The sequence below is a fragment of the Bombina bombina genome, chromosome 3 (assembly GCF_027579735.1).
Source record: "Bombina bombina isolate aBomBom1 chromosome 3, aBomBom1.pri, whole genome shotgun sequence".
Lineage (NCBI taxonomy): Eukaryota > Metazoa > Chordata > Amphibia > Anura > Bombinatoridae > Bombina > Bombina bombina.
In genome coordinates this window covers 1,045,908,736-1,045,930,994 of record NC_069501.1, presented here as the reverse complement: position 1 = coordinate 1,045,930,994, position 22,259 = coordinate 1,045,908,736, and the positions used below count along the sequence as shown (strand labels likewise).

The 22,259-nt window shown below is 41.3% G+C and overlaps 1 protein-coding gene across 1 annotated transcript in view; it reads right to left on the bottom strand.

Annotated features, from left to right (window-relative positions):
• GTSF1 (gametocyte specific factor 1) overlaps positions 1–22,259 on the bottom strand; it is a 425,087-nt gene that overhangs the window by 188,609 nt on the left and 214,219 nt on the right. The window contains exon 7 of the mRNA XM_053708268.1: positions 8,180–8,222. Coding sequence (XP_053564243.1) covers positions 8,180–8,222 — 43 coding nt within the window. The remainder of the gene's footprint in view (positions 1–8,179; positions 8,223–22,259) is intronic.

Below are 22,259 nucleotides of genomic sequence, written 5' to 3'. Positions count from 1 at the left end.
CTTTTAGGGAGAAAAAAAAAATATTTATAGATTGATATACATTTTAAAGTATATATTTTAATTGAGGAAGAGGCATTCAAAACTTTCAACACAAAAATGCCCATTTAACATGACGAGTTAAAAAAAAAATGTATGCTTACCTGATAAATTTATTTTCTCTTGTGGTGTATCCAGTCCACGGATTCATCCATTACTTGTGGGATATTCTCCTTCCCAACAGGAAGGAAGCTGCAAGAGGATCACCCACAGCAGAGCTGTCTATATAGCTCCTCCCCTAACTGCCACCTCCCAGTCAGTCATTCGACCGAAGACAAGCAAGAGAAAGGAGTAATTATAGGGTGCAGTGGTGACTAGTTTAAAAATTAAAAAACACCTGCCTTAAAGTGACAGGGCGGGCCATGGACTGGATACACCACAAAAGAAATAAATTTTTCAGGTAAGCATAAATTTTGTTTTCTCTTGTAAGGTGTATCCAGTCCACGGATTCATCCATTACTTGTGGGATACCAATACCAAAGCTATAGGACACGGATGAAGGGAGGGACAAGGCAGGCGCTTAAACGGAAGGCACCACTGCCTGTAAGACCTTTCTCCCAAAAATAGCCTCAGAAGAAGCAAAAGTATCAAATTTGTAGAATTTAGAAAAAGTATGAAGCGAAGACCAATTGCCGCCTTATAAATCTGTTCAACAGAAGCCTCATTTTTAAAGGCCCATGTAGAAGCCACCGCTCTAGTGGAATGAGCTGTAATTCCTACAGGAGGCTGTTGGCCAGCAGTCTCATAAGCTAAGCGGATTATACTTATTAACCAAAAGGAAAGAAGTTGCTGAAGCCTTTTGGCCTTTCCTCTGTCCAGAGTAGACAACACACAATGCAGATGTTTGACAAAAATCTTTAGTAGCTTGTAAATAAAACTTTAAAGCACGAACCACATCAAGATTGTGTAATAGACGTTCCTTCTTTGAAGAAGGATTAGTACACATTGACGGAACAACAATCTCTTGATTGATATTCTTATTGGATACCACCTTAGGAAGAAACCCAGGTTTGGTACGCAAAACTACCTTATCTGCATGGAAGATCAGATAAGGGGAATCACACTGCAAGGCAGATAACTCTGAAACTCTTCGAGCCGAAGAGATAGCTACCAAGAACAGAACTATCCAAGATAAAAGCTTGATATCTATGGAATGCAGAGGTTCAAACAGAACCCCTTGAAGAATTTTAAGAACTAAATTTAAACTCCATGGCGGAGCAACAGGTTTAAACACAGGCTTGATTCTAACTAAAGCCTGACAAAACGCCTGAACGTCTGGAACATCCGCCAGACGCTTGTGCAAAAGGACAGAGCAGAAATATGTCCCTTTAAGGAACTAGCTGACAATCCCTTCTCCAATCCTTCTTGGAGAAAAGACAATATCCTGGGAATCCTGACTTTACTCCATGAGTAACCCTTGGATTCACACCAATGCAGATATTTACACCATATCTTATGATAGATTTTCCTGGTGACAGGCTTTCGAGCCTGAATTAAGGTATCAATGACCGACTCGGAAAAACCACGTTTTGACAAAATCAAGCGTTTAATCTCCAAGCAGTCAGACGCAGAGAAATTAGATTTGGATGTTTGAAGGGACCTTGAAGTAGAAGATTCTGCCTCAGCGGCAGAGTCCAAGGTGGAAAGGATGACATGTCCACCAGATCTGCATACCAAGTCCTGCGTGGCCATGAGTTCCCACTCCCCCGGATGAAAAGTCTGTCGACTTAGAAAATCCGCCTCCCAGTTCTCTACTCCTGGGATATGGATAGCTGATAGATGGCAAGAGTGAACCTCTGCCCATAGAATTATTTTTGAAACCTCCAACATTGCTAGGGAACTCCTTATTCCCCCTTGATGGTTGATGTAAGCTACAGTCGTGATGTTGTCCGACTGAAATCTGATGAACCTGACCGCAGCTAGCTGAGGCCAAGCCTGAAGAGCATTGAATATCGCTCTTAGTTCCAGAATGTTTATCGGAAGGAGTGTCTCCTCCTGAGTCCACAAGCCCTGAGCCTTCAGGGAGTTCCAGACTGCACCCCAGCCCAGAAGGCTTGCATCTGTCATTACTATTGTCCAATCTGGCCTGCGGAAGGTCATACCCTTGGACAGATGGACCCAAGATAACCACCAGAGAAGAGAATCCCTGGTCTCTTGATCCAGATTTAGTAGTGGGGACAAATCTGTGTAATCCCCATTCCACTGACTGAGCATGCAGAGTTGCAGCGGTCTGAGATGTAGGCGGGCAAACGGCACTATGTCCATTGCCGCTACCATTAAGCCGATTACTTCCATACACTGAGCCACTGAAGGGCGAGAAGTAGATAAAGAACACGGCAGGAATTTAGAAGTTTTGACAACCTGGCCTCTGTCAGGTAAATCTTCATTTCTACAGAATCTATCAGTTCCTAGGAAGGAAACTCTTGTGAGAGGGGATAGAGAACTTTTTTCATGTTCACTGAGTAAGGGGCTACTGCTATAGAGCGCGGCCTAAGGACCTCTAGAAGGGACCCTAGAACCTTTGTAAAGATTATTGGTGCTGTGGCCAACCTGAAGGGAAGAGCCACAAACTGGTAGTGCCTGTATTGACCCTCCTGGATCATAGGAAGGATGGTTTGAATAGTCTCCATCTTGAAGGATGGGACTCTGAGAAATTTGTTTAAGATCTTGAGATCTAAGATTGGTCTGAATGTTCCCTCTTTCTTGGGAACAACAAACAAATTTGAATAAAAGCCCTGTCCCTGTTCCTCCTGCGGAACTGGGTGGATCACTCCCATAACTAGGAGGTCTTGAACACAATGTAAGAATGCTTCTCTCTATATCTGGTTTGCAGATAAAAGTGAGAGATGAAATCTCCCTTTTGGGGGAGAGGTTTTGAATTCCAGAAGATAACCCTTGGACACAATTTCCAATGCCCAGGGATCTTGGACATCTCTTGCCCAAGTCTGGGCGAAGAGAGAGAGTCTGCCCCCTCCTAGATCCGTTTCCGGATCGGGGGCTGCTCCTTCATGCCGTCTTAGAGGCAGCAGCAGGCTTCTTGGCCTGTTTCCCCTTGTTCCAAGCCTGGTTAGGTCTCCAGACCGGCTTAGACTGGGCAAATGTTCCCTCTTGTTTTGTGTTAGAGGAAGTTGAAGCTGCGCCACTCTTGAAGTTTCGAAAGGGCCGAAAATTAGACTGTTTAGTCCTTAACCTGTCTTGAGGAAGGGCGTGACCTTTTCCTCCAGTGATGTCAGAAATGATCTCCTTCAGTCCAGGCCCGAATAGGATCTGTCCTTTGAAGGGAATGTTGAGAAGTTTAGACTTTGAAGTCACGTCAGCTGACCAGGATTTAAGCCATAGCGCCCTACGCGCCTGAATAGCGAAACCTGAATTTTTAGCAGTTAACTTGGTTAAATGAACAACGGCGTCAGAAACAAATGAATTGGCTAGCTTAAGGGCCCTAAGCTTGTCAATAAAATCTTCCAACGGGGTTTCAACCTGTAGAGCCTCCTCTAGGGACTCAAACCAGAAAGCCGCGGCAGCAGTGACTGGGGCAATGCATGCAAGAGGCTGAAGAATAAAACTTTGTTGAATAAAAATTTTCTTAAGGTAACCCTCTAATTTTTTTATCCATTGGATCTAGAAAAGCACAACTGTCCTCGACAGGGATAGTGGTACGCTTAGCTAGAGTAGAAACTGCTCGCTCCACCTTAGGGACCGTCTGCCATAAGTCCCGTGTAGCGGCGTCTATAGGAAACATCTTTTTAAAAACAGGAGGGGGAGAGAACGGTACACCTGGTCTATCCCATTCCTTAGTAATAATTTCAGAAAACCTTTTAGGGATTGGAAAAACATCAGTGTAAGTAGGTACTGCATAGTATTTATCCAATCTACATATTACTACAATAGTGTCACAGTCGTCCAGAGTTGCTAAAACCTCCCTGAGCAATACGCGGAGGTGTTTAAGCTTAAATTTAAATGTAGACATATCAGAATCAGATTGAAGTATCTTCCCAGAATCAGAAAAATCACCCACATATTGAAGCTCCCCTGCTTCAGCTTCATTATATTGTGAGGGTGTATCAGAGATAGCTACTAAAGCGTCAGAGAGCTCTGTATTTATTCTAGTCCCAGAGCTGTCTCGCTTTCCTTGCAATCCTGGCAGTTTAGATAATACCTCTGTAAGGGTATGATTCATTACTGCCGCCATGTCTTGCAAGGTGTACGCAATGGGCGCGCTAGATGTACTTGGCGTCCCATGAGCGGGATCTGACACGTGGGGAGAGTTAGACGGCATAACTTCCTCCTTGTCAATTTCTTCTGGTGATACATTTTTTAAAGCCAGAATATGGTCTTTGTAATCTATAGTAAAATCAGTGCATTTGGTACACATTCTAAGAGGGGGTTCCACAATGGCTTCTAAACATAATGAACAATGAGTTTCCTCTATGTCAGACATGTTTAAACCGACTAGTAATGAGACCAGCAAGCTTGGAAAACACTTTAATAACTGAACAAGCAAAAAATAAAAACGGTACTGTGCCTTTAAGAGAAAAAAACAATCACAGAAACTGCTAAAACAGTGAAAAAAGCAGTAAATCTTACGATTTTTTTACAGTGTGTATAATAGGCTGAAAGAGCATTGCACCCACTTGCAAATGGATGATTAACCCCTTAGTTTCAAAACTGGATCAAAAAAAATGATAAACGTTTTTAAACAGTCACAACCAACTGCCACAGCTCTACTGTGGCCCTACCTGCCCATACAACGACTTTGGAAGGCACAAAACCCCTTAGAGAGGTCCTATATGTTCAGGGGACTCCTTCAGGGAAGCTGGATGTCTCAAGCTGCAAAAACTAATGCAAAATAGGCCCCTCCCAACCTGTACTCACAGTGAGAGGGCCTTAAAAAACTATCCCTAGGCAAAATCTAGTCAGCCATGTGGAAAAACTGGGCCCCAGAATAAAGTTTTATCACCAATATGAAATAAACGTTTATACACCTCAAGCAAACGTTATATCTATTCAGTAATGTGAGTAAATAATACAAATATTACCCTTTACAGCAAGCATGATACCAGTCGCTATTAAATCACTGTAATCAGGCTTACCTTAAATAAATCTGGTATTGTCAGCATTTTCTAGCTTATCATTTCTCTAGAAAAATTTAAAACTGCACATACCTCAGAGCAGGAGACCCTGCACGCTATTCCCCCAGCTGAAGTTACCCATCTCTACAGTTATGTGTGAGAACAGCAATGGATCTTAGTTACAACCTGCTAAGATCATCAAAGACCACAGGCAGACTCTTCTTCAACTTTCTGCCTGAAGCTAAAATAGTACAACTCCGGTACCATTTGAAAATAAACTTTTGATTGAAGATAAACTACATTAATGCACCACATCTCTCTAGCTGCTTCCCTTGTCGAGAGCTGCAAGAGAATGACTGGGAGGTGGCAGTTAGGGGAGGAGCTATATAGACAGCTCTGCTGTGGGTGATTCTCTTGCAGCTTCCTGTTGGGAAGGAGAATATCCCACAAGTAATGGATGAATCCGTGGACTGGATACACCTTACAAGAGAAAACAACATTATTTGATAAACTGTATATGATATACATTTTAATAGGCACTGTTTTACTATACTTTGGATATCAATCGCCCTGAGCACTTTCCAGATATTGGCATACTAATTATATCACTATGTGTAGTTAAAAACCCTTGCAATATACTTTCATTATTTGTTTTGTCCTCTTTTCCTGTAATTTAAAAATGGACAGACAAAGCCAAAATAGTTATTGTTTAAAAAGATAGATAATACCTTTACTTCCCATTCCCCAGCTTTGCACAACCAACATTGTTCTATTAATATACTTTATAAACTTTAAACCTCTAAATTTCTGCCTGTTTCTACGCCACTACAGTCAGCCTCTTATCACATGCATTTGTATTAGTTGTTCACAACAAGAAGACACTTCTAATTCATGTGAGCCATATAGATAACATTGTGCACAATAATACTAACACCCTAGGGTGTAGATAGGGGCGCTAACACCAAAATGGATTAGTATATATAAACAAACAGGAAGATGTGTGTCTAATATCAATTTAGATACCTATATCAACCATTACAGCAGTGCTTTAGAAACTGTGTGTCGGCAGCAGTGTGTAGGTGTGTCCCTGCTTCAACACAAATTGTTTGCAATGTAAAAACTTTTTTTGGTTTCTGACTTTCTGCCTGCATGCTATGCATATCACATGGTTGACACGTGATTGATACCTAGTGGGTCACAGATCATCTTAATCTATGGGCGCAGCTCAGCGGGAACTGAAACTATTCCCATTGGCGGCTTTGGCTGCACAATGGCTCCTGACTGCACGTGTAGTCTCCTCAATCAGCTTGTGCATGTAAAATCAGTGAGTGGGACAGCAGTGTGTTTGCAGTCAGAGTCGCAGAGCTCTAAGGGTGGCAGCTTAAAAGCTGAGCTGCAGTCAGATGTTTAAGTTTTTTTTTTTTGCAGCTAGCTCCCAGTAGTACATTGCTGCTCCTGCTCTTGATATATGGATAGGAAATGGAAGCTTAAAAATGCTTGATGATTAAATGCGAGTGTCTTTATCTAATATTTCACAAACAATTCAGAAACTGTGTTCATCTCATCAACCTCATACATCCCATTAAAATATTAAGTAGCTATTGGTGTTAAACTTTTTTTTAATTCTTGCACACTTACTTACTGTTACTTGTAAATACATTTTGTTATTATTTAGTTTATGTATCTGTCCATATCTCTTAAACCAAGTTAGTTTAACCTCCTGTTTGCTAGTACAACTGAATTACGGTGTTGCAAAATGATGTAGGTCTAAAGTCTGTCACCAACATGAAAAGTTTGGAAAGCTCTGCATTACAGTCTATATATTACAATAATACAACAGTATGTGTGCTATCAATACATAGGAACTACACAATATATGGATAGTCCAATTCAAATCGTATGTATGTCACACAGATAGGCAGCTCTCCTCAAGGTATAAGGCCATCCACTTCCAAGTTATTCTAGAAAAGAGTAGAGAAGGCACCACATAGCGTAATTATGTAGAGTATAATTAAACGGTATACTGGATATAATACTCACATTTAGTGAAGCACTAAAACGTAGTGCAAACTGGGCAGACAGGATCCTTAGAGTTGTCCAGTAATACTCTTCTCTTAGAACAGGAAACACAGATCTTTATGGTCCCTCTTTCCTTACAGTAGATAGATGTGGTGATTACCATTGAGTTCCACTTCTCAGTCACTGCAGTATGTAGCACAGACTCCGGTACAATAATCTCCTCAGATCTCCAGATCTTCATATGAAGATGTAATTTGAAGATCCGGAGAGCTGAGGAGATTATTGTACCGGAGTCTGTGCTATATGCTATGAGTGTTTGACGCCCTCTCACACTAGTAAATTCTGGATCAATTCATGTGATCTTGTCATGTGTCCATGCTTTCCTCCAATCTTGTGTAAATCTTATTGCCAGTGAGTGTGCGAGTCTAAGCTCTGAGGTTATCTGGGACCTTTATCATGGTTTTTGAATTATCCACCTAATGGGATGGTTTGGCCAAGAACAAATGTACATATTTATTGACTGATACAGGAATCTCATCAGCTGGCAAGGACCTTGTTGGATTATTATTATTAGTCTAAATATAAAGAATTTTCTAGCTGCAGAGTAACTTTAATAGTAATGATCTCTAATTATAATATATTGTACACAGTATGGTATTTCGAGGCTGGACTGACCTAACTCAGTGGGATCAGACTATTATATTATTGACAAAGGCCTAAGTGAGGGCCGAAACGTTGGAACTATGAATAAATGTTTGAATACGTAAAAGAGCAGAGTCATATGTGAATATATATATATATATATATATATATATATATATATATATATATATATATATATATATATATATATATATATATATATATATATATAAAAATATTATAACAAAAACGCCTCTGTAGAGGTTAAGACTAAAACACATTGGACAACAATGTAAAAGGAACAGAATTAATTTAATGTGTTGTAACTAAAAAGGTTTTTGCGAGGTTTTGCTTTTATCTACCTATAGAGCCATGTAAATGTTTAAAAAAAATAAAAAAAAAAAAAAACTTACTGGGGATTATAGTTATTAAATTCGGAATCCGTAGAACTTTTACCTGTGAAGAAAATAAGCCGTATGATAATTAAAATCAAGACTGCATACAAACTTTTAGAAGCTGAAGAACAAAAATAAATGTTTTATCTTGTTAATTGGATGATTGAGAGAATAATGCAGGTTGATGGCTAAAACCCTGCAAAAGCTTGTTAAAAAAAAAACAAACCAAAAAAAAAAAAAAAAAAAACACAAAAAAAAACTTTAAACTAGTAAAGGACCCAAATACACATTAGGGCAAACTTTTTTGCAGGCTCAATTATTATCAGGTTATTATTATCAGGTATTTGTAAAGCTGTAACAGGTTCTGCAGCACTATGAACATAGGTGGTATATAAAAAACAATTACAGGGATCAAATGGGTAGAGGGTCCTGCCGAGAGTTGCACTGTTTGCGGTTCACCTTCATAAGAGCCGACTACAAACAGCTTGGGCTCATATGCTTACACGCTATGGGGTTTAAGGGGATAGCAGTGCAGTGGAGATAGGAAGTTTAGTGTAGGTTGTATGTGTCCCTGAATAGTAGTCTTCAGGGAGCACTTGAAGCTTTTAAAACTAGGGGAGAGTCTTGTGGAGCGAGGCAGAGAGTTCCATAAGATGGGAGCCAGTCTGGAGGAATCTTGTAAAATGGGAATGTGAGGAGGTAATGAGAGGAGATTGTGAGCGGAGAAAAGGGGTCGGGAAGGAGAGTATCTGGAGACTAGGTCTGAGATGTAGGGGGCAGTACTGCAATTGAGGGCTTTGTGTATCAGAGTGAGAATTTTATGTTTAATCCTGGAGGCAAGAGGAAGCCAGTGAATGGATTGGCAGAGAGGTGCAGCAGATGAAGAGCGACGTGTAAGGAAGATGAGCCTGGCAGAGGCATTCATTATGGATTGTAAAGGAGCTAGGCGGCAGCTAGGGAGACCAGAGAGGATGGAGTTGCAGTAGTCGATGAAAATTACTGAATTTCAATATAGGTGCATAAAGTAGAGGGAGGGTATAAAAATAAAATCCCAAAACTCTGAGGATTAATCCCTCCCACCACTCTGGTATTTCAGTCTGACGTACAGCCAAGGAGGAGAAGTAGAAAGGTAGGAAAGGACAAATCAGGGTAAAAAGGGGTAAACTAGAAGTACCACCAAAAAAAAAAAGTAAAAAAAAAAGAAAAAAAAAAAAGTAAAAAAATAGGCAGGTCTCGTGGACTCCCAACACTGTGAAAGGTGTGATAGTCCACACGCCATTACTCCTGGGAACCAATACCCAAGCTGTGAAGTCCAAAGTAATTGGGCAGAAAAGGCAGGCACCTAATTACCAGAGTCTGCTGCCTTGCAAATGTATTCAATATAATCCTCATTCTTGAAAGACAACACTGATATAGAAAAATGGGCAAAGTGTTTTGGGGGGAAAAAAAAAAAAACAGCAGACTATACCGCCTCCAAGTAAACCTTGGAAATCAGGAGATGTAGCAAAAAAAAAAAAAAAAACCCAAAAAAACAAAACACCACACTAAAAATGGATGTGGCCCTCTGACGTTTACATGGACCAAGAGACAAACAAATTACAGAACTGTCTAAAAACCCTTTGGAATTTAAAAATGAAATTTTAATGCTCTTACAATATCTAAATTAAGAGATCACATTCTTTGGATTAGGACAAGAAGGTGAGCTATAACCTCCTCATTGAGGTTTTTAAATCACTTAAGGGTAAAAAAATAAGAAATTAGAGATAGCTATAGATATTTTTTTTACATTTATTGAGCCCTTAAATTTCGATAAAAATAACACAAGAAAGCTTGCAGTAGCAAAAAAACTTCTAAGACAGAAGATAAATGTCCAAAGCATTCAGGTTCAAAAAGGAACCTGTTAAGCTTGGAAAAAAATAAAAATAAATAAAACAAACAAAAAAAACCGGAGAAATTGGTTTAGACACTGGATATATACTGATTAAACCATTACAAAGTAATGTCAAGACACTTCGCAATTTTCCTGTAGTATTAAACAGGAAAAGCGGAAAAAAGGAGTTACGAACAAGTCATTATCCAAAACAACTTGTAATAAGAAGAATTTTTGGAATTCTAAAAGAATGCCCGCTAAAACCATGGCTTTCAGAAGCAGGAAAGAACAACTTTACAAATAAATTTGATAAATTTAGAAAATACAGCATAAATATTTTTTTTATAACTAAAAATGAGGTTTTCCCATCTCTAATCCATGACCAATAAGAGAGACTCTAGTTTAATGAGAAAGAGAACTCTTTAAAATTAATTATTCAACCATTTCTGTGAAGAAACCGTAGACTGTTGGTATGAAATACAGCTGAAGCAAAAAAATGGAGCCTGAACCAATATGGCATCAAAGTATATAGCCACTAACTACATGAATTCTAGTTACAGACAAGAGACTTCCTAGAACCTTTGTAAAAATTCAGGGAGCTTAAGATAGACCAAATGGAAGAGCCACAAAAAAAGTCAAATCTAAAATACTGGAGATGGTCTAGGTAGGCATCCTTTAAATTAAACGTGGACATAAATTGACCTTGTTGAATAAGTGGTTGAATTTTCTAGATTTTTACCATTTTAAAAATAGGGACTCAGAAATTTGATTAGTCATTAAGACCAGAATAATGGAAAAGGATGGAATAAAATAAATAATTGGCCTTGTTCCAAAATTGAACTACAGCTAATACAGCAATACAATTCAGAAAGTCTTTTTGAATGTGAGAAAAAAAACCAAAAAAAAAACCAGTTTCCTTGAGTAGGCTTTTGATTTGAAACCTTTGCTGTAATCCTGGAAAATTAGGTTTAGAACCCAGAGATCTTGTACAGTGATCAGGTCCCTCGGGAGACTGCTGACCAACAATCTCATAAGCAAAGTAAATGATACTCTTCAGCCACAAAGTAAAAGAAGCAGCCATAGCTTTCTGTCCCTGTTCGTAAAACAGGAGACTGACAATATTCTTAGATGCCTGTACGAAAAATCATAGTGCACGTACCACGGCCAGATAGTGTAGAAGCCGTTCCTCATAAAAGGAAGGATTAGGATACAAGTAAAGAACAACAAACTCCTGATTAGTTTTCCCATCTGAAACCACTTTAGGGAGAAACCCTAAATTAGAACGTAAACCCACCTTATCCGAATGAACATAAGGTAAGGAGACTCATACTGTAAAGCCGAGAGCACTGACACTCTATGAGCAGAGAATATATCTAAGGAATGCAGTGGCTCAAACGGAGCACTCTGAAGAACCTTAAGAACTAAATTAAGACTCCAAGAAAGGAGTAACTGATTTGAACACAGGCCTGACCGAACAAATGTACGTCTGGGATTTCCGCCAGACGATCATGTAGCAAAATAGACAAGGCAGCTATTTTTTGGAGAACAGACCTAATTCTAAGAATCTGAACTCTACTCCTTTTAAGAGTATCCCTTGGATTCACACCAGTATTATTTTTTATGCCATGTCTTAGGGGGAAATCTTCCTAGACACAGACTTACAAGCCTGATTCATGGTCTCAATGACCGATTCCAAATCCACGCTTGGATAAAATAAAGCATCCATCTTCAAGTAGTCAGCTTCAGAGAAACTAAATTTCATCCGGAATACAGATCCCTAAAACGAGATCCAACTCACTCTGGGACAATGGAAGCAGACCCAAAAGGTCTCATCATTCAAACAGACAGTACACGTCAAGAGTAAGAGCTGTGTCTAGATACACTATAAATAGCGTATGCGCACACCTGCAAGGTGCCAAGAGCTGCACTGGTTTTAAACTGAAAACCCTCAGCAGACTAGACAGCCTAATCTGATACAAGCTGTTGGATCAGGCCCACAAGGGCAATCCAGAGGCCTAAAAACGAAGGCCAAACTGCGGCAATGGGGCACTAAGCCCTCCAACCCTCCACCGCATGGGGGAAGAAACACTATGTTCTGAAAATATCAGATGTCAAATAGAGTGACGCAGCGGAAAATCTTCCTCTGACACGGTCATCTATGATTGAAGGCTATAAGGACTGAAAGAATCCTACCCACCCTACGGACCCACAGGTCCTCTCGAATGCTTAGTTGAACATGAAAACCAATGATAACCTGAGCACTCTGCGCTTTTACCGTACCAGCCGAGCAGAACAGCGCCACATGTCTGAACACCCACAAGACCGAACGAACCCAACAGGACCAGCCTGCACTTAGGGTCCTAACCGGCAAGCTGCAAAATTCTCCCTCATAGGGGGAAAAAAAAAAGGAAATTTATGCTTACCTGATAAATTAATTTCTTTTACGATATACCGAGTCCACGGGTTTCATCCTTACTTGTGGGATATTAACCTCCCGCTAACAGGAAGTGGCAAAGAGCACCACAGCAGAGCTGTTACATAGCTCCTCCCCTGACTCTTCCCCCCAGTCATTCGACCGGAAATATAGGAAGAGAAAGGAAAAGCTAAAATGTGCAGAGGTGACTGAAGTTTTGAAAAATAAAATAAATCCTGTCTTAAAATGACAGGGTGGGCCGTGGACTCGGCATATCATAAAAAAATTAATTTATCAGGTAAGCATAAATTTCCTTTTCTTTTACAAGATATGCCGAGTCCACGGGTTTCATCCTTACTTGTGGGATACCAATACCAAAGCTTTAGGACACGGATGAAAGGGAGGGACAAGACAGGAACCTAAACGGAAGGCACCACAGCTTGAAGAACCTTTCTCCCAAAAATAGCCTAAGAAGAAGCAAATGTATCAAATTTGGAAAATTTGGAAAAAGTATGAAGGGAGTACCAAGTCCCAGCCTTACAAATCTGTTCAACAGAAGCATCGTTTTTAAAAGCCCATGTGGAAGCCACAGCTCTAGTAGAATGAGCCGTAATCTTTTCAGGAGGCTGCTGTCCAGCAGTCTCATATGCCAGGCGGATGATGCTTTTCAGCCAAAAAGAAAGAGAGGTAGCCATAGCTTTTTGACCCCTACGCTTTCCAGAATAAACAATGAGTAGAGAAGATGTTTGACGGAAATCCTTGGTCGCTTGTAAGTAAAACTTCAAGCCACGAACCACGTCCAAGTTATGTAACAGACGTTCCTTCTTAGAAGAAGGATTAGGACACAAGGAAGGAACAACAATTTCCTGATTAATATTCTTATTTGAAACAACCTTAGGAAGAAATCCAGGTTTAGTACGCAAAACCACCTTATCAGAATGAAAGATAAGGCGAATCACATTGTAATGCAGAAAGCTCAGAAACTCTTCGAGCAGAAGAGATAGCAACTTAAAACAACACTTTCCAAGATAACAGCTTAATATCTATGGAATGCATGGGTTCAAACGGAACCCATTGAAGAACATTAAGAACTAAATTCAGACTTCATGGGGGAGCAACTGGTTTAAAACAGGCTTGATTCTGATTAAAGCCCGACAAAAAGACTGAGCGTCTGGGACATCCGCTAGGCGCTTGTGTAATAAAACTGACAAAGCAGAAATTTGTCCTTTTAAAGAACTAGCAGATAACCCCTTCTCCAATCCTTGGAGAAAGGACAAAATCCTAGGAATCCTAATCTTACTCCATGAGTAGCCCTTGGATTCGCACCAATAAAGATATTTATGCCATATCTTATGGTAAATCTTTCTAGTGACAGGCTTGCGAGCCTGAATCAGAGTATCAATGACCGACTCAGAGAATCCCCGCTTTGATAAAATCAAGCGTTCAATCTCCAGGCGGTCAGCTGCAGAGAAGTTAGATTTGGATGTTTGAATGGACCTTGAATGAGAAGGTCCTGCCTCAACGGTAGTTTCCACGGAGGTAGAGACGACATGTCCACTAGATCCGCATACCAAGTCCTGCGTGGCCACGCAGGCGCTATTAGAATTACTGAAGCTCTCTCCTGTTTGATTCTCGCAATCACACGGGGTAGGAGAGGAAAAGGAGGAAACGCATAAGCCAGGTTGAACGACCAAGGTACTGCTAGAGCATCTATCAGTACATCCTGAGGATCCCTTGACCTGGACCCGTAACGTAAAAGTTTGGCATTCTGTTGAGATGCCATTAGATCCAATTCTGGTGAGCCCCATTGTTGAGTCAATGATGCAAACACCTCCGGATGTGGAGTTCCCACTCCCCAGGATGAAAAGTCTGACGACTTAGAAAATCCGCTTCCCAGTTCTCTACTCCTGGGATATAGATTGCTGATAGATGGCAAGAGTGATTCTCTGCCCATCGGATTATCTTTGATACCTCTATCATTGCAAGAGAACTCCTTGTTCCCCCCTGATTATTGATATATGCTACAGTCGTGATATTGTCCGACTGGAATCTTATGAATTTGGTCAGTGCCAACTGAGGCCACGCCTGAAGCACATTGAATATTGCTCTCAGTTCCAGAATATTGATTGGTAATTGAGACTCCGTCGGAGTCCAAGTTCCCTGAGCCTTCAGGGAATTACAGACTGCACCCCAGCCCAAGTGGCTGGCGTCCATTGTCACTATAACCCATGATGGCCTGCGGAAGCACATTCCCTGGGACAGATGATCCTGTGACAACCACCAAAGAAGAGTGTCTCTGGTCTCTTGATCCAGATTTATCTGAGGAGATAAATTTGCATAATCCCCATTCCACTGTCTGTGCATGCACAGATGCAGTGGTCTGAGATGAAAGCGAGCAAACGGGACGATGTCCATTGCTGCTACCATTAATCCAATGACCTTCATACACTGAGCGACTGATGGCCGAGGAATGGACTGAAGAGCTCGGCAAGTATTTAGAATCTTTGATTTTCTGACTTCCATCAGAAATATTTTCATGTCTACCGAGTCTATCAGAGTTCCCAAGAATGGAACTCTTGTTTGTGGAACAAGTGAACTCTTTTCTATATTCACTTTCACTTTCCTTAGGAAGGACAGCCCAATGTCCATGTGAGATTTGGTCAGATGACGATTTGATGCCTGAATCAAGATATCTTCTAGATAGGGCGCCACTGCTATGCCCCGCGGCCTGAGAACCGCTAGAAGGGACCCTAGCACTTTTGTGAAAAGTCTGGGAGCTGTGGCCAATCCGAAGGGAAGGGCCACGGACTGATAATGCTTGTCCAGAAAAGCAAACCTTAGAAACTGATGATGATCCTTGTGGATAGGAATGTGAAGGTATGCATCCTTTAGATCCACGGTGGTCATGTATTGACCCTACTGCATCATTGGTAAGATTGTTTATATAGTCTCCATCTTGAACGATGGGACTCAGTAATTTGTTTAGACATTTTAAATCTAAAATAGGTCTGAAAGTTCCCTCTTTTTTGGGAACCACGAAAAGGTTTGAGTAAAAACCCCTGTCCCTGATCCAGTTTTGGAACAGGACAAATTATTCCCATGGTATAGAGGTCTTTTACACAGTGTAAGAACGCCTCTCTTTTTGTCTGGTCTACAGACAAACGTGAAAGATGAAATCTCCCTCTTGGGGGAAAATTTTTGAATTCCAGTTGATACCCCTGGGTCACAATTTCTAATGCCCAGGGATCCTGTACATCTCTTGCCCAGGCCTGAGCAAAGAGAGAAAGTCTGCCCCCTACTAGATCCGGTCCCGGATCGGGGGCTGCCCCTTCATGCTGTCTTGGTAGCAGCAGTGGGCTTTTTGGCTTGTTTACCCTTATTCCAGGTCTGGTTAGGTCTCCAGACAGACTTGGATTGAGCAAAATTTCCTTCCTGTTTAGTAGAGGAAGGGAAAGCAGAGGGTACTCCTTTGAAATTTTGAAAGGAACGAAAATTATTTTGTTTACCCCTCATCTTAAGGGGTTTGTCTTGAGGTAGGGCATGACCCTTACCTCCAGTAATGTCTGAAATGATTTCCTTCAATTCAGGGCCGAATAGGGTCTTACCCTTGAAAGGAATAGTTAACAGTTTAGACTTTGACGATACATCAGCAGACCACGATTTTAAACATAGCGCTCTGCGCGCCAATATGGCAAAGCCTCCATTTTTTGCTGCTAATTTAGTAATCTGGAAAGCAGCATCTGTGATAAAAGAATTAGCTAATTTGAGAGCTTTAATTCTGTCCAAAATGTCGTCTAGGGGGTGTCTCTACTTTCAGAGACTCCTTAAGGGCGTCAAACCAGAAAGCCGACGCTGTAGTTACTGGAACAAGGCATAATAATTTCTTTACAAGACCCTCTAATTTTTTATCCATAGGGTCTTTGAAAGAACAACTGTCCTCAATAGGTATAGTTGTACGCTTAGCTAGAGTAGATATTGCTCCCTCCACCTTAGGGACCGTTGGCCAGGAATCCTTGATGGTGTCTGATATGGAAAACATTTTCTTAAAATTAGGAGGGGGAGAGAACGGTATACCTGGTCTATCCCATTCCTTTTTAATAATTTCCGAAATTCTTTTGGGAACCGGAAAAACATCAGTGTAAGTAGGAACTTCTAGATATTTATCCATTTTACATAATTTTTCTGGAGGAATTGTAATAGGTTCACAATTATCCAGAGTCGCTAGGATCTCCCTGAGCAACAGGCGAAGGTGTTCAAGTTTAAATTTAAAGGACGCTAAGTCCGTATCTGTCTGAGGTAACATTCCCTGAATCTGAAAGTTCTCCCTCAGACAATAATTCCCTAACCCCCAATTCAGAGCATTGTGAGGATACATCGGAAATGGCTACTAAAGCATCAGAGGGTTCAGTATTTACGTTAATACCTGGCCTACTGCGTTTACCCTGCAAACCTGGCAGTTTAGATAATACCTCAGTGAGGGTAGTTGACATAACTGCAGCCATATCTTGCAGAGTAAAATAATTAGACGCACTAGATGTACTAGGTGTCACTTGTGTGGGTGTTAAAGGTTGGGACACTTGAGGAGAATTAGATGGCATATCCTGATTCTCTTCAGACTGAGAATCATCCTTAGACACACTTTCATTTCCTAAAATATGTTCTGTACAGTGTAAGGCTCTATCAGTACAAGAGGTACACAATGTAAGAGGGGGTTCCACAATGGCTTCTAAACACATAGAGCAATGAGTTTCCTCAATGTCAGACATGTTAAAGTAGTAATAACCACAACAGTTGGTAAACACTTTATTTATTGAAAAAATTAATTTAGTAAAAAACGGGCACTGCGCCTTTAAGAAATAAAAGCTCACAATTTTTTCCAAACACACTTATGTAGCCTATAAACATTCAAAAACTATGAATATAAATGCAGAGTTGCCAAAAATTATTGCATCCCAAATGCAAGAATAGAAATTTACACTTTAGAGGAACATTTAAGCTCTGCTACCCTGCTCTGCTCCTACCTGCCCCCAGAACACTGCCAAATGAATCAACACCAATCCTGATAGTACAGAACACAGATAGGGCCCAACCGGAGCAAATGTCTGCTATCTCCTTCAGTGTAAACTAGGCCCCGCCCACAATGGAGGTTGCACTGAAATTTAAACACAATAAAAGCCACCCTTTTGTTTAACAATATAATAAAGACTTAGTAATATGTCCCAGTGTTTTAATTATATGCTGACTTTGAGTGCATAAGTATTAGAAAACAAACACCCAGGAGTACAGTAACACCCTTTTGCATATAGGACTACTGCTTACCCTGTTCCCACTATGAGGAACCCAATCAGCCAGTTCTGATATATTAACTCTCCTCAGAAATAAAAAGGCTGAAAACATACCTCAAATGCTGCTTGCTGGATTAGACTGTTCTCCACACTGAAGATTTTTCCCATATTACCTTCACATCTGTGGGAACCATAATTGATCTTAGTAACTGCCGCTAAGATCATCAATTTCAGGGGGAAATCTTCCAAATCCCCCCTGAGTCAAATAGTACTCACCGGTACCATTTAAAATAAAAAACATCTTGATTGAATTAATTAAAACTATCATTTTTATCACCACTATCACTTTACCCTTCCTTTTACTAGCATAGGCAAAGAGAATGACTGGGGGGAGGAGTTAGGGGAGGAGCTATGTAAAGAGCTATGCTGTGGTGCTCTTTGCCACTTCCTGTTAGCAGGAGGTTAATATCCCACAAGTAAAGGATAAAACCCGTGGACTCGGCATATCTTGTAAAAGAAAACACATTACATGAGACTAATGTGTCCAAAACAACTTCCAAAGAAGAACAAAGCATATCGATCCCAGAAGGTTCCCGAAGGAAACAAAACCAAATAAAAGACATCCCATCGGATACAAATAAAATATAAGGCAACACAGAGGTTAACGCCCAAAAAAGACACAGGCCTGCCCGCAGGACCAGCCAAACAGAGCGCTTACTTTCAAAAAACTGGGAAAGATCTCAATCAAATGACAAATCGGGAGATTACCTCTTCCCCACATGTCTAATGAGGTGCACCATTCGAATTAGCAGACTGAAAATCCCCGTATCTCGCAACGATAGGGTCATTCAATAACTGAAAACATGTCTGAGCAATACACAAAGGCGCGCAATCCTGTAACGAAAGGCACAACACTCAGGGACAGTTGCAACCGCCGGGAACTGTAGAGGCGGAAGGCCCGGGACAATAGGGCATGAGCACATTCTCAAAGAAATGTCTGGACTCTGCAGACAATCGTCAACATTATGTGGAAGCAAAAACGTGCTGCAACCTCCAGGGGGGGGGGGGGGGAGAAACACGCCACCCTGCATGGAGGAATCAAAAACTGGGCTACCCGCACGTGTAGAAATAGGTATTGGTAGGGAACTCACCTTTCGGAGGACAGGACCCCCAGAGGCGGATGGCTCAGCAGTCCCTTGATTCCCTGAGCCCGAGGAACCTGGCGCTCTAAAATAGAATATGGAACAAAAAACTGGTTGACATGTGTCAACGAGGCCAATCCGGATTCGTCACGGGACACAGAATCTGAATTCCAAATAGTCTCAGTATAAGAATCCCCCATAACTGAATCTGAAATTAGCACAGTCTCAGCATCAGAATCCTCCATAACTAGATAGAGAAAATATAAATATGGACTAAAGTAGTAAAACAAAAACGGCACCTGACACCCACAATGCCTGGGGCACTTACCACCTCCTATGACCAGACCTGTAATCACGCACAAACACAAGGTGAGCCGTACAGTCCAAAAAAGCGTGCCCAACTAAAAGGCCGCGTCATTTCCAAAGGCCTCAAAAGTTCCAAACCACAAGCCCAAAAACATCACACATAAGCAGGTTGAATTACATAAAATACATGATAATAAACCCCCCTCAGGAGATATTAACCCTCGATTCCAAGATACTAAAAGAGATTTACTGAGACCCTTATGATATTAGTTAGACCCGCAAGGTGGTAGCCTCTCGGGAAAACATTCACATTACAGTACAATGATGAAGTAAAATGAAACAATCTTACCGGAATCTACGCCGTGGAACAGGAACACAGCCTTTCAAGTGTGACGGATAGTAGCATCGCCTCCGCCATGGACTTGAGAGAAGAAAGCAGGCAGCTGAGTTAAACAGCGCCAATTGCTTGAGGAGCTGTTAACATGAGTCGGAATGGTTTCACAGAAGAAACTCTCGCCGGAAACTCTAACTTTCATCTAAGCCCTCACAGAGACTGACAGGACTACTTAAAACTCCTGTCCCATGCCAAAGAGTACTACCCTCCATAAGAGACAAAAAACAAAAATAAAAACTCTGACACGTCTCTGCCTACCTCCTGGGACAAAAGGCAAAGAATGACTGAGGGATGAGGGGAGTGGGAAGAGTATTTAAGCCTTTGGCTGGGGTGTCTCTGCCTCCTCCTGGTGGCTAGGTTCTTATTTCCCAAAAGTAATGAATGCAGCTGTGGACTCTTTCCATTTAAGAAGAAAAAAAAAAACAGTATGTAAATACGCTCTTTTAAGGCAAGATTGAAAAAATACTGAAAATAAGTACATTCCCAAAAAGGAATCAGGTTTAAACCATTCTAGGCAAACATATCATAGATAGCATCTAGAATAGGAAAAAACCTCAGGAGCAATTAAAAGAAATTCTTAAATGAATATAACATATTTAATAGGAGGACTAGACTCCTAATACCTAAAATTATCAACTTCCTTAATAAAGAACAAAAACAAAAATTTATGCTTACCTGATAAATGTATTTCTCTTGTGGTGTATCCAGTCCACAGATTCATCTATTAATTGTGGGATATTCTCCTTCCCAACAGGAAGCTGCAAGAGGATCACCCACAGCAGAGCTGTCTATATAGCTCCTCCCCTAACTGCCACCTCCAGTCATTCGACCGAAGACAAGCAAGAGAAAGGAGAAACTATAGGGTGCAGTGGTGACTGTAGTTTAAAAATAAAAAACACCTGCCTTAAAATGACAGGGCGGGCCATGGACTGGATACACCACAAGAGAAATAAATTTATCAGGTAAGCAAATTTTGTTTTCTCTTGTAAGGTGTATCCAGTCCACGGATTCATCCATTACTTGTGGGATACCAATACCAAAGCTATAGGACACGGATGAAGGGAGGGACAAGGCAGGTGCTTAAACAGAAGGCAACACTGCCTGTAAGACCTTTCTACCAAAAATAGCCTCCGAAGAAGCAAAAGTATCAAATTTGTAGAAATATTTTCATTTCTACGGAGTCTATTAATGTTCCCAGAAAGGGAACCCTTGTGAGCGGGGACAGAGAACTTTTTTCAATGTTCACCTTCCACCCGTGAGACCTTAGAAAGGCCAGAACAATCTCCGTATGAGCCTTGGCTCTGGGAAAAGACGATGCCTGTATTAAGATGTCGTCCAGATAAGGTGCTACTGCAATGCCCCGGGGTCTTAGTACCGCCAGAAGGGACCCTAGCACTTTTGTGAAAATTCTGGGAGCAGTGGCCAACCCGAAGGGAAGGGCCACAAACTGGTAATGCTTGTCCAGAAAAGCAAACCTTAGGAACTGATGATGATCTTTGTGGATAGGAATATGTAGGTACTCATCATTTAGATCCACGGTAGTCATATATTGACCTTCCTGGATCATAGGTAAGATTGTTCGAATGGTCTCCATCTTGAATAATGGAACTCTGAGGAATTTGTTTAGAATTTTTAGATCCAGGATTGGCCTGAAAGTTACTTCCTTTTTGGGAACCACAAACAGGTTTGAGTAAAAACCCAGTCCTTGTTCTGTAATTGGGACTGGATATATTACTCCCATCTTGAGTAGATCTTCTACACAGCGTAAGAACGCCTCTTTGTTTGTCTGGTCTGTAGACAGACGAGAAATGTGGAACCTTCCCCTTGGAGGGGAGTCCTTGAATTCTAGAAGATATCCCTGAGTAACGATCTCTAATGCCCAGGGATCGGGAACATCCCTCGCCCAAGCCTGAGCGAAGAGAGAGAGTCTGCCCCCTACCAGATCCGGATCGGGGGCTACCCCTTCATGCTGTCTTAGTAGCAGCTGCAGGCTTCTTGGCCTGTTTACCCTTGTTCCAGCCCTGCAAAGGCTTCCAGGTTGCCTTGGGCTGTGAAGAGTTACCCTCTTGCTTTGCGGTTGCAGAGGTTGAAGCAGGACCGCTCCTGAAGTTGCGAAAGGAATGAAAATTAGCCTGTTTTTAGCCTTAAAAGGCCTATCTTGCGGGAGAGCATGGCCCTTTCCCCCGGTGATATCCGAAATAATCTCTTTCAACTCGGGCCCAAAAAGGGTCTTTCCCTTGAAAGGGATATTTAGTAATTTTGATTTGGACGACACGTCGGCCGACCATGACTTGAGCCAAAGCTTTCTGCGCGCCATAATGGCGAAACCAGAATTTTTCGCCACTAACTTAGCTAATTGCAAAGCGGCATCTGTGATAAAAGAATTAGCCAGTTTTAGAGCATTAATTCTATCCATGACTTCGTCATATGAAGTCTCCCTCTGGAGCGACTCCTCCAGAGCCTCAAACCAAAAAGCCGCTGCAGTAGTTACAGGAATAATGCAGGCAATCGGTTGGAGAAGGAAACCTTGTTGAACAAATATTTTCTTTAGTAAACCTTCTAACTTTTTATCCATAGGATCTTTAAAAGCACAACTGTCTTCAATTGGGATGGTTGTGTGCTTGGCTAGTGTCGAAACTGCCCCCTCTACCTTAGGGACCGTCTGCCACGCGTCCCGCCTGGGATCAG